Below are 13,689 nucleotides of genomic sequence, written 5' to 3' on the forward strand. Positions count from 1 at the left end.
AAACAGTGAAACAGGACAAGTAGCAAGAAAGCATTACAAATAGGAAGAAGAAAGTTACATGACAAGTTAAATTTACTATAGCAATAATGTAAATGGGATAAAATTATCTTCTACAAGAAGGCTTACTGCAAAGCTTTTTTTCCCAAAAAGCTTAGTTATATACTGAGTATAGGACACATGCGTAGACAGAATGATTGAAAGAAATTGAAAATTCAAGAGTAGGGATATCAGGCAAATTGTAATAGAGAGCAAAAGGGGTCACAATGTTAATGTTTAATTTGACAGAGTTTAAAACGTGATATATGGAACAGATCATAATGGTGAAGTATGTAAGCCATAGTACTGATATCATGGATCTGTATGTGTCAGGTTACACAGAACTAAAATGTAAATGATAAAAAATGGCAATAAAGAGAATTATTAGATCTCAAAAGAAGTTTAGAAATCTTAGAGTTCTTTAAATTTGTGACAGATCCAGATGATAATTATATTATTCCTATATTCTGTATTTTTATTTCAATTGAGGTACAAGACTAATAAAGATCTATATTCTGAAAACAGAAAATATATCTTCTTCATGACTCATGAGATATTTATAAAAATTGGCCATGTTTTTGGTCACAAAGAAAATTTCAGATAATTCCAAAGAGTAGATAGAAATAGTAGGTATCCTAGATTCTCTGCCCATGGTGAAATGAAATTAGAGCTAAGTAATAAAGATGAGGAGGAAATTTGGTAATTTTCTTATCTTTTGTAACACTCTCGGGTTAAAGAAAAAAATCAAAACTGCAGTTTTAAGATATGTAAATAATATGATAACACCAAAGTATACAGTGTTTTGTTTTCTGATAAAAAAAACAAAGCAACAAAAAAACCCTGTATAGTCTGGCTTCAGGAAGATAGTGGAAGGACAGTATTCAAAACAAATGTTCCTTAATTGTTGTTAATGTGCAAGGCATTTTAGTTCCATGTGAGCTGTAACCCTGGATGAGACTCTGAGCTTTGGAGCTTGTAATTGGATGGATTTTATTATAGAAAGCACGTCGGTGGTAAATTATTGGGGATGTGTATATGGAAAGACTATAATTTCTTTGTTAAGAAACTGTAGAGTTCATTATGATCATTTTAATTTTGAAAAGCAGTACTTACAGTACCCAAATGGAAGGAAGTAGGTTGTTAGAGTAGATTGACTAAACTGTGTAGAATGTCTGGAGATCTTGCTTCCTTTTTACCTCTGGCTCCTGTTGGCAGTTCTCTTTCATTGGACAATTCTGTTTTATCCCTCTGGGCCAGATTCTTCATACATAAATGAGGAAATTGAATTACAATATGAGGTTCTTTATACATGTTATTTTTGTGTAGCTATGAATAAGTTGATTTAAGTAGTATTGAGCATTGATTCCTTTTCAGTCTGTAGAGACTAAACTTAAGTCCTGGTGGGGGAGAAAGACAAACTTACAGTTCCATGCAAGCAGAGGGGGTCACATATATCTGAAACCAAGGGTAGAGATGGAGAAAGAAAAGCCTTGGGGAAGGTTTCACAGAGTTGGTGTGACACCTGAGCTGCTCTTGGAGATAAGAGTTTGTCAGGGGAACACAAAAGGAGAGGGTTGTCTGCTCAGGAAGTAGTAGAATGTATAGGGGCAGAGAAGGGAGTGTTGTACATTTGGGAAACTGCAGTTAGTTCATTTGGCACTTTGTAGTTAGCATGGATTTATAGTGGAGTAGCAAGACATTAAGCACTGAGGTATATGGGAACCAAATTGTAAAAAATACAGGCTTTAAGATGGTAATTAACCATGGAAGTGTTTGTTTGTTTGTTTGTTTTAGTGGTGTTGGGATGTAGCCCAATTGAGATAGATGCAGAGATAGGAGTGAAGAAACTGGCAGTCCAGGGGAGACATGATAGAGTCTTAATTAAAGTAATGGCAGTGAAGATGATGGGTAGATTTTAGAATAGGTCTCTGAATGGGTGAACAAGCATCTGACAGCCCTGGAAATATATGCAAGATTTAATATGTGAATGTATTTTCCTTTGGAGAGGGTCTGCAAACTTCATCAGGTCATATATGAAAGAGCTGTTAGGGTAAATATGTATCATAAGGAAACTTGGCAGGGTGACATTCTACAGACTATGAAGTTTAAATTTTACATAATTTATCAGTGACTAATCTAATTTTTTTTCACTTTTTATAGTGGACAGGCCAAAAGCTCAGCAAGTTCGAACCTCTAGTACAATAAGGCGAACCTCTTCTTTGGATACGATAACAGGACCTTATCTCACAGGACAGTGGCCACGGGATCCTCATGTTCATTACCCTTCATGCATGAAAGATAAAGCTACTCAGGTAAAATGAGCAAATCAAAATCAGTTTTATTACCCTGCAGTTCTGTTTTGATCACAATAAAGAAAATGTAATTTCATCAAATTTTTCCAAATTTGAAATATATTCAACCAAAGAAGGAAGCCATTTCTTTTAATAAGCTTTAGACTAATGGTTTATTGTCATTTCGGTTTTAAAAGTTTTAAAATTATTTAAAATTTAATAAAGAGCACATCAGTTTATATTACATGGTTTTTGAGACTTAGAGTTTTAAGAATTGCTTAACAGAAATTAACATAACTAGTAAGTATATTAGAAAATATAAATAATTTTTGAAGGAAAGTTTACACAATTTTTGGAAGTAATTTATAAAGTACTGGCACATGGCTAAGGAAATTCATGTTATAGGATTTTAATTTTTTTTTAATGTTTGCTTATTTTTGAGAGAGAGATGGAGCATGAGCAGGGGAGGGGAAAAGAGAGAGAGGGAGACACAGAATCCAAAGCAGGCTCCAAGCTGTGAGCTGTCAGCGCAGAGCCTGACACGGGCCTCGAACCCACAAATTAGGAAATCATGACCTGAGCTGAAATCTGATGCTCGACCAACTGAGCCACCCAGGTGTCCCTGTTTGTTTGTTTAAAACCGAAGACTAGAAACCTTGATATCTAAATAGAACGTTTACTGTTTGTCACACTTTTTCTGCTTATGGAAGGTTCCCCAAACTTTTGATTTGAGAAGCTTTTCCTTCCAAGTCAGGGAAAAATATGAAAACATCTTACTTTATGATTTCTGAGTTCTTGACCATTTCTTCATAATAGTCGTCAATCAGCATTTTGAAGAATATTAAAAGTTTAAGAGACGGTCGCTGGCCTTAAACAACTTACAGCATAGTTAGGAAGATAAGATGTAAATTCATGAAAATCAGTAATAGAAGATAGTATATAATTAGATGTTTGATGAATGGAGCATTTAAATGTTAGAGGATTCAAAGGAATGAGAAGATTTGAAGCTTTCTAGGTTAGGGAAATGGAAGTATTTGAGTTTCATGTCTGAAGAAAAAGGGAGGAAATTTGGACATGATCTGTGAGAATCTTCTCAGTGCTTATAATTTTCTCAGAGAAGCTTGAAACCATGAAATTAGCTTCTTTATTATCCATCTTATCAGTTTTGTCTTCGCAATATTTTATGCTATCCATAGTCTTTTGCTTTCCATTCTTTGCTTTATGAGGAAAAGGATCAGTTTGATGTGGTAGACAATGGGCTTCTCAAGTAGAAATAACTAGCAGAACTCAGAGATGTGGGTCTGGACACTTAGAATTGGACACAGATAATTCAAGACCATCTTTTTGGAAGAGTAGGGTTCACAAGTGTGATAAAGTGTAGACATGGTATATAAAGAAGGAAGATCAAGAGACCAAGGACTTCATCTTTGGAAAAGCACACAGGGAAAGAGAAAAATGCACACTAATATATTTACCTGGAAGCAACAAGAAGAGGAGGGGATTAACATTTACTGACTGTAGATCATGTGCTGCATTTCTTACATCCCGAGTTTCGTTTAGTTCTCACAAGAACAATGTAAGGTGACACAGATGGGGAAGCAGAGACTCTGAGAAGCTAAGGGACTTACTCAGGATCATAAAGGTAGGAAGTGTTGGAGCCAGGCGTCAAATATAGATTAATTTGTCAATCATTCTGAGCTTCAGTTTTATGGTGCTGTTAGAATAAAATGGAATAGTGTGCTTGTGTGTTTCACCTAGTGGAATAACTGGCATGGTATTTAAAGATGGCAGCTTTTCTTTTTAGGTTTTAAAAAATCCTACTTTTTATTGAGTATATGCTTTATGCAGACGGTATCCGGAAACAGAGGAGCCAGGTAAAGAGCAAAAGCTAAGAGAAGAATTGCAGTAGTCTAGCCTTAGGAGCCAAAGGGAAAGATGTTCTAAGGAAGAATTGTTAACACCATCAGGTGCCAAAGAGAGAGGTCATGGAGAATAAGGACTAAAGTTAAGGATTAGGGGCACATTATCTTGGAGAGTTTAGTATTGAAGTTACAGAGGAGGAAACTCCGGTATTCCAGAATTAAGAAGAAAACTAGATGGAGATAGAAAAGAGGGCTCTGGGTATGCTTCTTAAGCTTGTCTGTTTCTTTATCTGTGTGACAAGGTTAGTGAAACCTAACTCATGATAATGTTATGTAACTATACATGACAATATATGAAAGTGAATGTCAATACCCATGGTAGGTTATTAGTAGTGGATACAGATAGGCCCATTTGCAACATTTGCATGCTTTGGAGCAAATATAAATGAAGACCCACATACCATATGTGTATAACAAACTGATATATAAGATATATTTTGTCCTTCCACTTTGGCAAATAAACCTTCACATGGACCTTGAACGTCAAGTTGGAACTAAGAAATCCTGGATTCTTCAGACCTACATGCCAGGATGTGTCTGCATGCTCTGATCCCACCCCGTCTTCTGAGCCTAAACTTGTATCTCTTCCTACCCTACACACCATTCTATTCTCTGAGAGGGGGCTTCACACATATGTTTAAATGCCCCAGTTCTCACATCCATGCTTTGTTCGTACTCCTTCAGGAAGTGAGACCCAAGGAATAGGTTCTTTCACAACTTAGAAGCCAGGCTGCTCTGTTTAGGCAAGGAGTTCCTGGGTCTAGGTTACCCAGAGCTTAGTCCGTGGTAGAGGTGTGGGCTCATGGTGTGTATGTCCTTTTGGACCCATGATCTCTTCACCTTTGGGGAGGGGTGTGGGTAGAAGAGGGCCAGAGTAGTTCCTCCTAAAACTCGAGGTCCAGGACAGAGGTCTTACTGGGTCTCTATGTAGGTCATTTATTTGAGAAACAACATTGAAAGGAAGGTAAAACATAGGCCTCACTTTACAGATGAGATACTGAGGCATGGGGAAGTTAAGTAATTTGTACTTGGTTATATAGCTAATAAAAATAAAGAAATTTGAACTCAGATTTGGCTGATTCCAAAGCTTTTGCTTTTTCTTCAGTTCTCCACTGTTTCTCATAGTAACCCCTGAAGCATATAGACTTAACCCAGTGTTTACTTTAGAAGCGTAAGAAATGGTCTTGCCCCCAAGCCTCTGTTGGTTTAATTGAAGGTACAAGAGATGAACATGTGAGATGTTTTTTGTTTTTATTTTTTTATTGTCACATCCATTCTTTCTGGATTAACTCTTGAACTCTGAGCAATGCAAATAGAAGATTTTGTTTATTTAGGGTAAGTTAGTGGAGAGAAGGTGGTACAGTCGCTTGCTACAGATATTGCTATCTAGGCTGTCTGGTTTTGGTGGAGGGTGTCTCTAGGATTTTTTTCTTTCACATTTCCATATTTCAACTACCTTAATTATTGAGGGTTAGGAATAAAATTCTCAATATTTAATATACTTACACATTGGGCCTTTTCAAAAGTGTAGCATAGTGTTGTGAAAATCAGTGTGGACTTTGGAGATGCATCATGTGTTCAAATTAAGGCCCAGTATGAGAGAACCTTGTGGGATGATGGAAGATTTGTATATCTTGATAGAGGTTTTGGTTATATGAGTGAATGCATTTTTCAGAACTTACACAAATATACATTTGTGTGTTTTACTATAGAACTTTAAAAATATAGAGCCTAAACAAATATTGAACTCTAATCAGATGTTCAGGAGTGAAATGTACTGCTGTCTGCAGCTTACTTTGAAATGAATCAAAAATAATATCAGTTGATGGATAGGTAGATATATGAAGCAAATATAGCAAAATGTTACATAGAGAATCTAAATGTTGGCTTTTTTATTGCTCATGAGGGAGTTATTTTCAGTAAACTTTAAGGTTGAGTATTTTAAAATGTTGGGAGAATAATCATGGCCACTGAATTAACCGTTGTGTGGTCCAAACTTCAGTTTCCTCTATAAATTGAAATAGCAGACCAAATTTGCAGAATCACATATTTACACTGAGGACTGAAAGAGACCACTTCACATATTTAAGGCTAATGAGGAAATGGATCATTGCCAGCTTATTAGAATAGTCTGTGTAGCTTAATAGAAATAAAAACTAAAAACCTTTTGTGGAATTTAATATTACTTTAATATATCAGCCTTGCAGATACAACCCTTTTTTAAACAAAAATTTATTACCAACTCCCAAAATTGAACCTACAGTTAAAGTTACAGTAATCAGTAGTATATTCTCATTTTTTACCATGTTATCTAAAGCTTCATCTCAGACAGATTTACAATTCTGAGTGTGAGCATGTTTTTAAATGAGAAAGTAGTACATACACTTTCCATAAAGGGTTCAAACAATAAAAACAGTATAGAGCAATAATAAAGCATGTTTCTTCTGAGTTCCCAACTATGGTAGCAAATATACACATTCTCTTCACAAATATACACATTTTCTCTCCATGGCACATTGTAGGATTTTACTTCTCTGCCCACTTAACGTTAAGTTTGGCCATGAAACTTATTATAGGAAGAGGCTGGAAGAGACCTGGCGTACTAAAACCAGACAAGGCCACCACAAAAAAAGAAAATTATAAGCTCGTATCCCTGATTAATTTAGATGCAAAACACCTCAACAAAATATTAACAAACCTAATTCAATAGTACATTAAAAGGATCATACACCATGATCAGTGGGATTTATTCCAGGAAGCAAGGTTGGTTCAACATTTGCAAAATTGTTCAGTGTGATACATCACATTAACAAAATGAAGGATAAAAATGATATGATCATCTCAATAGATGCAGAAAAAGCATTGGTCAGAATTCAGCGTTCATCTGTGAAAAAAATTTCAACTAAGCGAGTATAGAGAGAATGTATCTCTACATAATAAAGGCCATGTGTGACAAGCCCATAACTAAAATCATACTCAATGGTGAAAAACTGAAAGCTTTTTCTCTAACATCAGGAACAAGATAAAGATGCCCACTCACCACTTTTATTCAACATATATTGGACATCTCAGCCACAGCAGTAAGGCAGTAAGAAAGAAAATAGAGAAATAAAAAAGAAATCAAAGGCTTCCACATTGGAGAGGAAGAAGTAAAACTGTCACTATTTGCAGATGACATGATGCTCTATACAGAAGACACTGAAAACTTGGTCAGAAGGCTGATAGAACTAATGAATTCATTATGAAGTTGCATGATACAAGATCAACATACAGAAATCTGTTGTGTTTCCTTACGCTAATGTATCAGAAAGAGATACTAAGAAAGTCCCATTTAAAATTGCATTTAAGGGGCGCCTGGGTGGCGCAGTCGGTTAAGCGTCCGACTTCAGCCAGGTCACGATCTCGTGGTCCGTGAGTTCCAGCCCTGCGTCGGGCTCTGGGCTGATGGCTCAGAGCCTGGAGCCTGTGTCTGATTCTGTGTCTCCCTCTCTCTCTGCCCCTCCCCCGTTCATGCTCTGTCTCTCTCTGTCCCAAAAATTAAAAAAAAAAACAAAAACAAAAACAAAAAAAACGTTGAAAAAAAAATAAAATTGCATTTAAAATGGCGTCTGGGTGGCTCAGTCGGTTAAGTGTCCAACTTCCGCTCAGGTCATGATCTTGGGGTCCGTGAGTGTGAGCCCCATGTTGGGCTCTGTGCTGACAGCTCAGAGCCTGGAGCGTGCTTCAGATTCTGTGTCTCTCTCTCTCTGCCCCTCCCCAGCTTACACTGTGTGTGTGTGTGTGTGTGTGTGTGTGTGAAAAAGAAACATTAAAATTGCATCAAAAAGAATAAAATACCTAGGAAATAATTTAACCAAGGAGGTAAAAAACTGGCACATGAAAACTATATAAGACATTGACTAAAGAAACTGAAGAAGATACAAACAAATAGAAATATATTCCATGCTCATGTATTGGAAGAATTAATATTGTTAAAATGTTCATGCTACCCCAAGTAATCTACAGATTCAGTATAATCCCTGTCAAAATTCCAATGACATTTTTTACAGAAACAAAACAAATAATCCTAAAATTTGTATTGAGCCACAAAAGACCCTGAATAGCCAAAGCATCTTGATAACAAGAAAGCTTGAGACATCATACTCTGATTTAAAACTATATTACAAAGCTATAGTAATCGAAACAGTATGGTATTGGTGTAAAAACAAACACATAGGTCAATGGAACAGAATAGAGAGCCAAGAAATAAACCCATGCATATATGGTCAATTAGTTTATCACAAAGGAGCAAGGAATATACAGTTGAGAAGGGACAAGTCTTTTCAATAAATGATGCTGGGAAAACAGGACCGCTATCATACACCATACACAAAATTTAATTCAAAATGGATCAGCGACTTGAATGTAAGACCTGAAACCATAAAAATTCTAGAAGAAAACCTAGGTGGTAAGCTCCTTTATGTGGGTCTTGGTGATGATTTTTTGTATTTGACATGAAAAGCAAAGGCAACAAAATAAAAAGTAAATAAGTAGGGCTACATCAGACTAAAAAACTTCTGCACAGCAAAGGAAACAATAAAATGAAAAGGACTCCTACTAAACAGGAGAAAATATTTGCAAATTATATCCAGAATATCAAAGAAGTGCTATAGCTCAATAGCAAAAGAACAAACAATCCAATTAAAAAATGGACAGAAGATCTGAATCCACATGTTTCCAGAGAAGATATTTAGATGGCCAGAAGGAAAATGAAAACATGCTCAGCATCACTAATGATCAGGGAAATGTAATCAAAACCACGGTGAGATAGCACCTCATATTTATACAAATAACTGTTATCAAAAAACCAGAGTTAGCCAGGATGGGGAAAAAAGTAAATAATTGTGCATTGCTGGTGAGAAAGTAGATTGTTGCAGCCACCATGGAAGACGGTATGGAGTTTCTTCAAAAAATTAAAAATAGAACTACCACATGATCCAGTAATTCCACTTCTGGGTATTTATCCAAAGAAGACAAAAACTCTAACCCCAAAAGATACTTGTACCCCCATGTTCATTAGAGCATTATTTACATAACTGAGGTATGAAAGCAGCCTAAGTGTTCACCAACAGATGAGTACATAAAGAAGTTATGGTATGTGTATGCAATGGAATATTATTCAGCCATAAAAAATCCAGCCATTTACAGCAACATAAATGGACCTTGAAGACATTTTTTTATTTTTTTTATTTTTATTATTTTTTTTTAACGTTTATTTATTTTTGAGACAGAGAGAGACAGAGCATGAACAGGGGAGGGTCAGAGAGAGAGGGAGACACAGAATCCGAAACAGGCTCCAGGCTCTGAGCTGTTAGCACAGAGTCCGACACGGGGCTCGAACTCACGGACCGTGAGATCATGACCTGAGCCGAAGTCGGACGCCCAACCGACCGAGCCACCCAGGCGCCCCAAAGAAGACATTTTACTTCAGTGAAATAAATCAAAGACAAATATGATCAAATAAGATCTCACTTACATGTGGAATCTTAAGAAAAATAAGCTCATAGGTGCAAAGAATAGATTGATGGTTGCTGGGAGTTAGGGGGTGGGCTAAATGGGTGAAGGGAGTCAAAAGGTACAAACTTCTAATTATAAAATAAATAATTTGTCTAGGGATGTAATGTACAGCATGGCAACTGTAGCTAATCTTGTATCGCGTATTTCAAATTTGCCAAGAGGGGTGTCTGGGTGGCTCAGTCAAACATCTGACTTTGGCTCTGGTCATGATCTCACGGTTTGTGAGTTCTAGCCTTGGACTGGGCTCTGTACTGACAGCTCAGAGCCTGGAACCTGCTTTGGAACCTGTGCCCCATCTCCTTTGCCCCTCCCCTGCGTGTGCATTTAGTCTCTCTCAAAAATGAATAAACATTAAAAAAAAGTTTCCAAGAAAGAAAATTTTAAAAGTTCTCATTACAAGAAAAAATTTCCATAGTTATGAGTGGTAACAATGTTATCTAGACTTATTGTGGTGATCATTTCACAGTGTATACAAGTACTGAGTTATTAGGTTGTACACCTTAAGCTAATATAATACTATATGTCACATCTCAATAAACTTAAAAACAGAGCTGGTGCTTTTCACTCTGACAAGAGCAGCATCAAGCATAGTTATTTTACTAATTGTTTTTCTTCTTAAATCAGAAGTGATTTTTCAGATGTGAAATACCATTTCATCATTGAAATGAATATGTTGTTTTGACTCAACCTATAATATAGTGAATTTCTTTAATAGATTACTTAATAATTGGTCATGATTACATTTCTGGAATAAATGCTATGTATGGAATTCTCTTTTAAAAATAATTGGCAAATAAAGCATTTGTTAATATTGTTTCAAAATTCAGAAATGGGGTCTGAAATGTTTTTCTTTTTCATAATGTAATCCTTAGTGTTATACTTGCTTAATGAAAAGATTTTGTAAGATTTCCTTCCTTTGTGCTTTGGAACAAGGGTGCAAATATCATCCCAATTACCTGTTACTTGGGTCTGAAAAAATTTTACCTATGAAGCTAACTAGACTAGTATGTTTTTAGATGCTAACTCTTTTAGTAAAATCTTAATTTTTTTCCAGTGGTTCTTGGTTTTAGTTTCTATTTCTTTTGTTTGGTATTTTCATTTGAATATAATCCATTTCATCCCACTTTTCAAGTGTATTTGCATAGTTGCACAAAATATTCTTGTATAATTCTTTTAATTTCTTGTAAATCTGTAGTTTTCTTTTCTCACTTATAATACTGCATATCTGTGTTTTGAGTGATTAAATTTATTAGGTTATATAGCACAAAAAAGATGTTATGGTGTTGAATTTATTTTCCTGTTTTTCTTTTTTCTAGTTCATTGCCCTCTGACTTTACTCGATCATTGCACTTTTTTCTGCCTTCCTGGAGTGTATTTTTTTCCCTAGATTCTAGAGATAAATGCTTAATTTTTGTATTTGTGGTATTATTTCTTATTCAGTAATACAAGTGATTTTTATGTCAAGATTTATCCTCTGAGCTCAGCTTTGGTTAGTATATAATGTTTCCATTATTTATATTTTGCGAGATAACTATGTAGTTTCAGTTTTGATATCCTGTTTAGTATATGAGAGCTTTTTGTTTTGTTTTTAATTTCTAAATGGTTAAAGTTGCTTTTCCTAGTAAAAATATAATTTCTAGTTTTATTACATTTAGAGTATAGAATTATACGTCTTTGAAAACCTGGGTGAAATTTTCTTTGTGGCCTAATGTTAAGATCGTGTTTGTTTCTTTTAATGCTCTGTGAGTATTTGAAAATGAAGTATAGTCTTTACTTTTAGATACAGAATTCATTACATATTCAGTGTTGTTATATTATTCAGCTTCCATATAGCCCCTTTGATTTATGTCTGTTTGTTCCATCATAAGCTGGCAGTTACTGAATTAAAATTTCTGTCAATGTATGTTTCCAGTGGTTATTGCTTATATATCTTAAGAATATAGATGTATAAAGATTTATGTCCATTGTATCTTCCTTCTGGTTAGTATTGATTATTATTATGGGATACTCTGTCTTGATTAATATTTTTCCTCTGAATTTAGTCTTTTTATGATATACATTAATATTGAAAACTCTGTTTTATTTTTGTTTTCCATTGGTCAGGAGCTCTGGTTCTGGAATCAAGACTGGTTTTGAATCTTCACTCTAGCATTAGCCAACTTTCTAATTCTGGGCAAATTACTTTACCTCTGTGTCTGGGTTTTCTCATTTGTTAATGGAATAGTATACTTCATAGGATTATCATAAGGGTTAAATTGAGTTAATGCATTTGAAATGCTAAGAATAGTGACCAATACATTAAGTGTCAATAAATACTTGCTATTATTATTTACATTAACTAGCAGAGAGGGAGAAAGGTGAATGTTTGGATAGTTGCCCTGGTACTGTGGATTCACTGCTGGAAAGGGAAACTTCAAAAGGAAATTTCTTCCTCTTTTCTTTCACCTCTTTCCCATGGTTTTTATTTCTTTGTTTTTGTCTTTTGTCTTTCTGTTCTGGCAAATCTTGCTTATTGCTGGAAATGATTAGCTTTGTGCTATTTACTTATTTATCTATCCATTCATTTATTTTGGAGTCATCCATCCCATCACTTGTTCCCTATTAGGGAAAAATGGTGTGGTGAGCTTGGCAGTTTTTAAAAATTTGATGGGTAATTGAGGTGAAAATAGCTTTTCTGTATGTAAATCTTTCCACTTTGACTACTTATCTACCCCCCCCCCCAATTCTTTTTCCCTCCAAATTTAGTATCGGAGGCAACTTTAAAATTGTTCTTACTTACTTTTTACATTCTTTGAGGGGTAGTACGTGGGATGGTTAAATCTTAAGTGAAATTCTGCATACTCTGCTTTTATATTTTTCAGATGATGTTTTTCTTTGGCATTTTATTGTTTAAAATTAATTTTCAGGGGCACCTGGGTGGCTGAGTCATTTAAGCTGTCAACTCTTGATATCAGCTCAGGTCATGATCTCATGGTTCATCGGTCTATGTTGAGCTTCTCACTGACAGCGTGGAGCCTGCTTGGGATTCTTCCATGTGCTGTCTTTCTCTGTCAAAAATAAGTAAACATTAAAATAATAAAATTAATTTTAAAATTTGGAGGATGAAACGTTTGAACATGCCGGGAAGTATGTAAAATAGCATTTTTATTTATTTTTCTTAATTTCATTAAGTTTGAGTGTATGGTTTATGATCCTACCTCTATGCCAGCATCTTTCTCTAGATATTTATTTATTTTTAAGAAACTGTTCAGGAATAAGTACTTAGCATTTGGCTTTAGCTACATTTGATAAAGTCAACAATTCTGAACTCAAATATATAAATTTTTTGCTATTTAAATGACATTTTAAAAAATCGATCCTTTTCCTCCCTTTGTGAACAGAGCTTGACTGAGGAGGACTTTAATCAAAGGAGTGGATATTATACCTCAAATAGTAATAGATCTGAAAGAGAACTTTCAGTTTTATACTCTGATCAAAAACTCATTTCCTGACCAAAAGTCATGCTTACTAACAGCTGTTTGGGTTTCCTGTGCCCTTATTAAGCAAGTTTGTTTAAGAAGCAGCAGTTGATGGAACAATTTTGGAGAGTGAGAGGCTTTTCTGGAAATGGAAACAAGTCTGAAGACTTGGCCATCTTGGCCTCTTACATTGCATTCCAGGGACATTGTTTCTTTTATTGAGCCGGTCCCTAACTGGCTGTTGAGTAAATGTATAAAGATTCCTTCCTGTTGAGGATCACCTTTACTTTCTCTTTCAGCTATTAGCAAATTCAGAGAGAGATCATATAATCCTGGAGTTCAACAGTCTACACGAAAGTAGTCATGTTCCTAATTTAGGGAGTAATATTTTTGGTTGTCAAAGGAATATACTCAGCTGTACTGATG

The 13,689-nt window shown here is 35.3% G+C and overlaps 1 protein-coding gene across 1 annotated transcript in view; it reads left to right on the forward strand.

The window, feature by feature from the left end:
* GLCCI1 (glucocorticoid induced 1) overlaps positions 1 to 13,689 on the forward strand; it is a 108,766-nt gene that overhangs the window by 33,676 nt on the left and 61,401 nt on the right. Inside the window, exon 3 of the mRNA XM_023242103.2 lies at positions 2,197 to 2,348. Coding sequence (XP_023097871.2) covers positions 2,197 to 2,348 — 152 coding nt within the window. The remainder of the gene's footprint in view (positions 1 to 2,196; positions 2,349 to 13,689) is intronic.

This window comes from Felis catus, chromosome A2 (genome assembly GCF_018350175.1).
Source record: "Felis catus isolate Fca126 chromosome A2, F.catus_Fca126_mat1.0, whole genome shotgun sequence".
NCBI classification, from domain to species: domain Eukaryota; kingdom Metazoa; phylum Chordata; class Mammalia; order Carnivora; family Felidae; genus Felis; species Felis catus.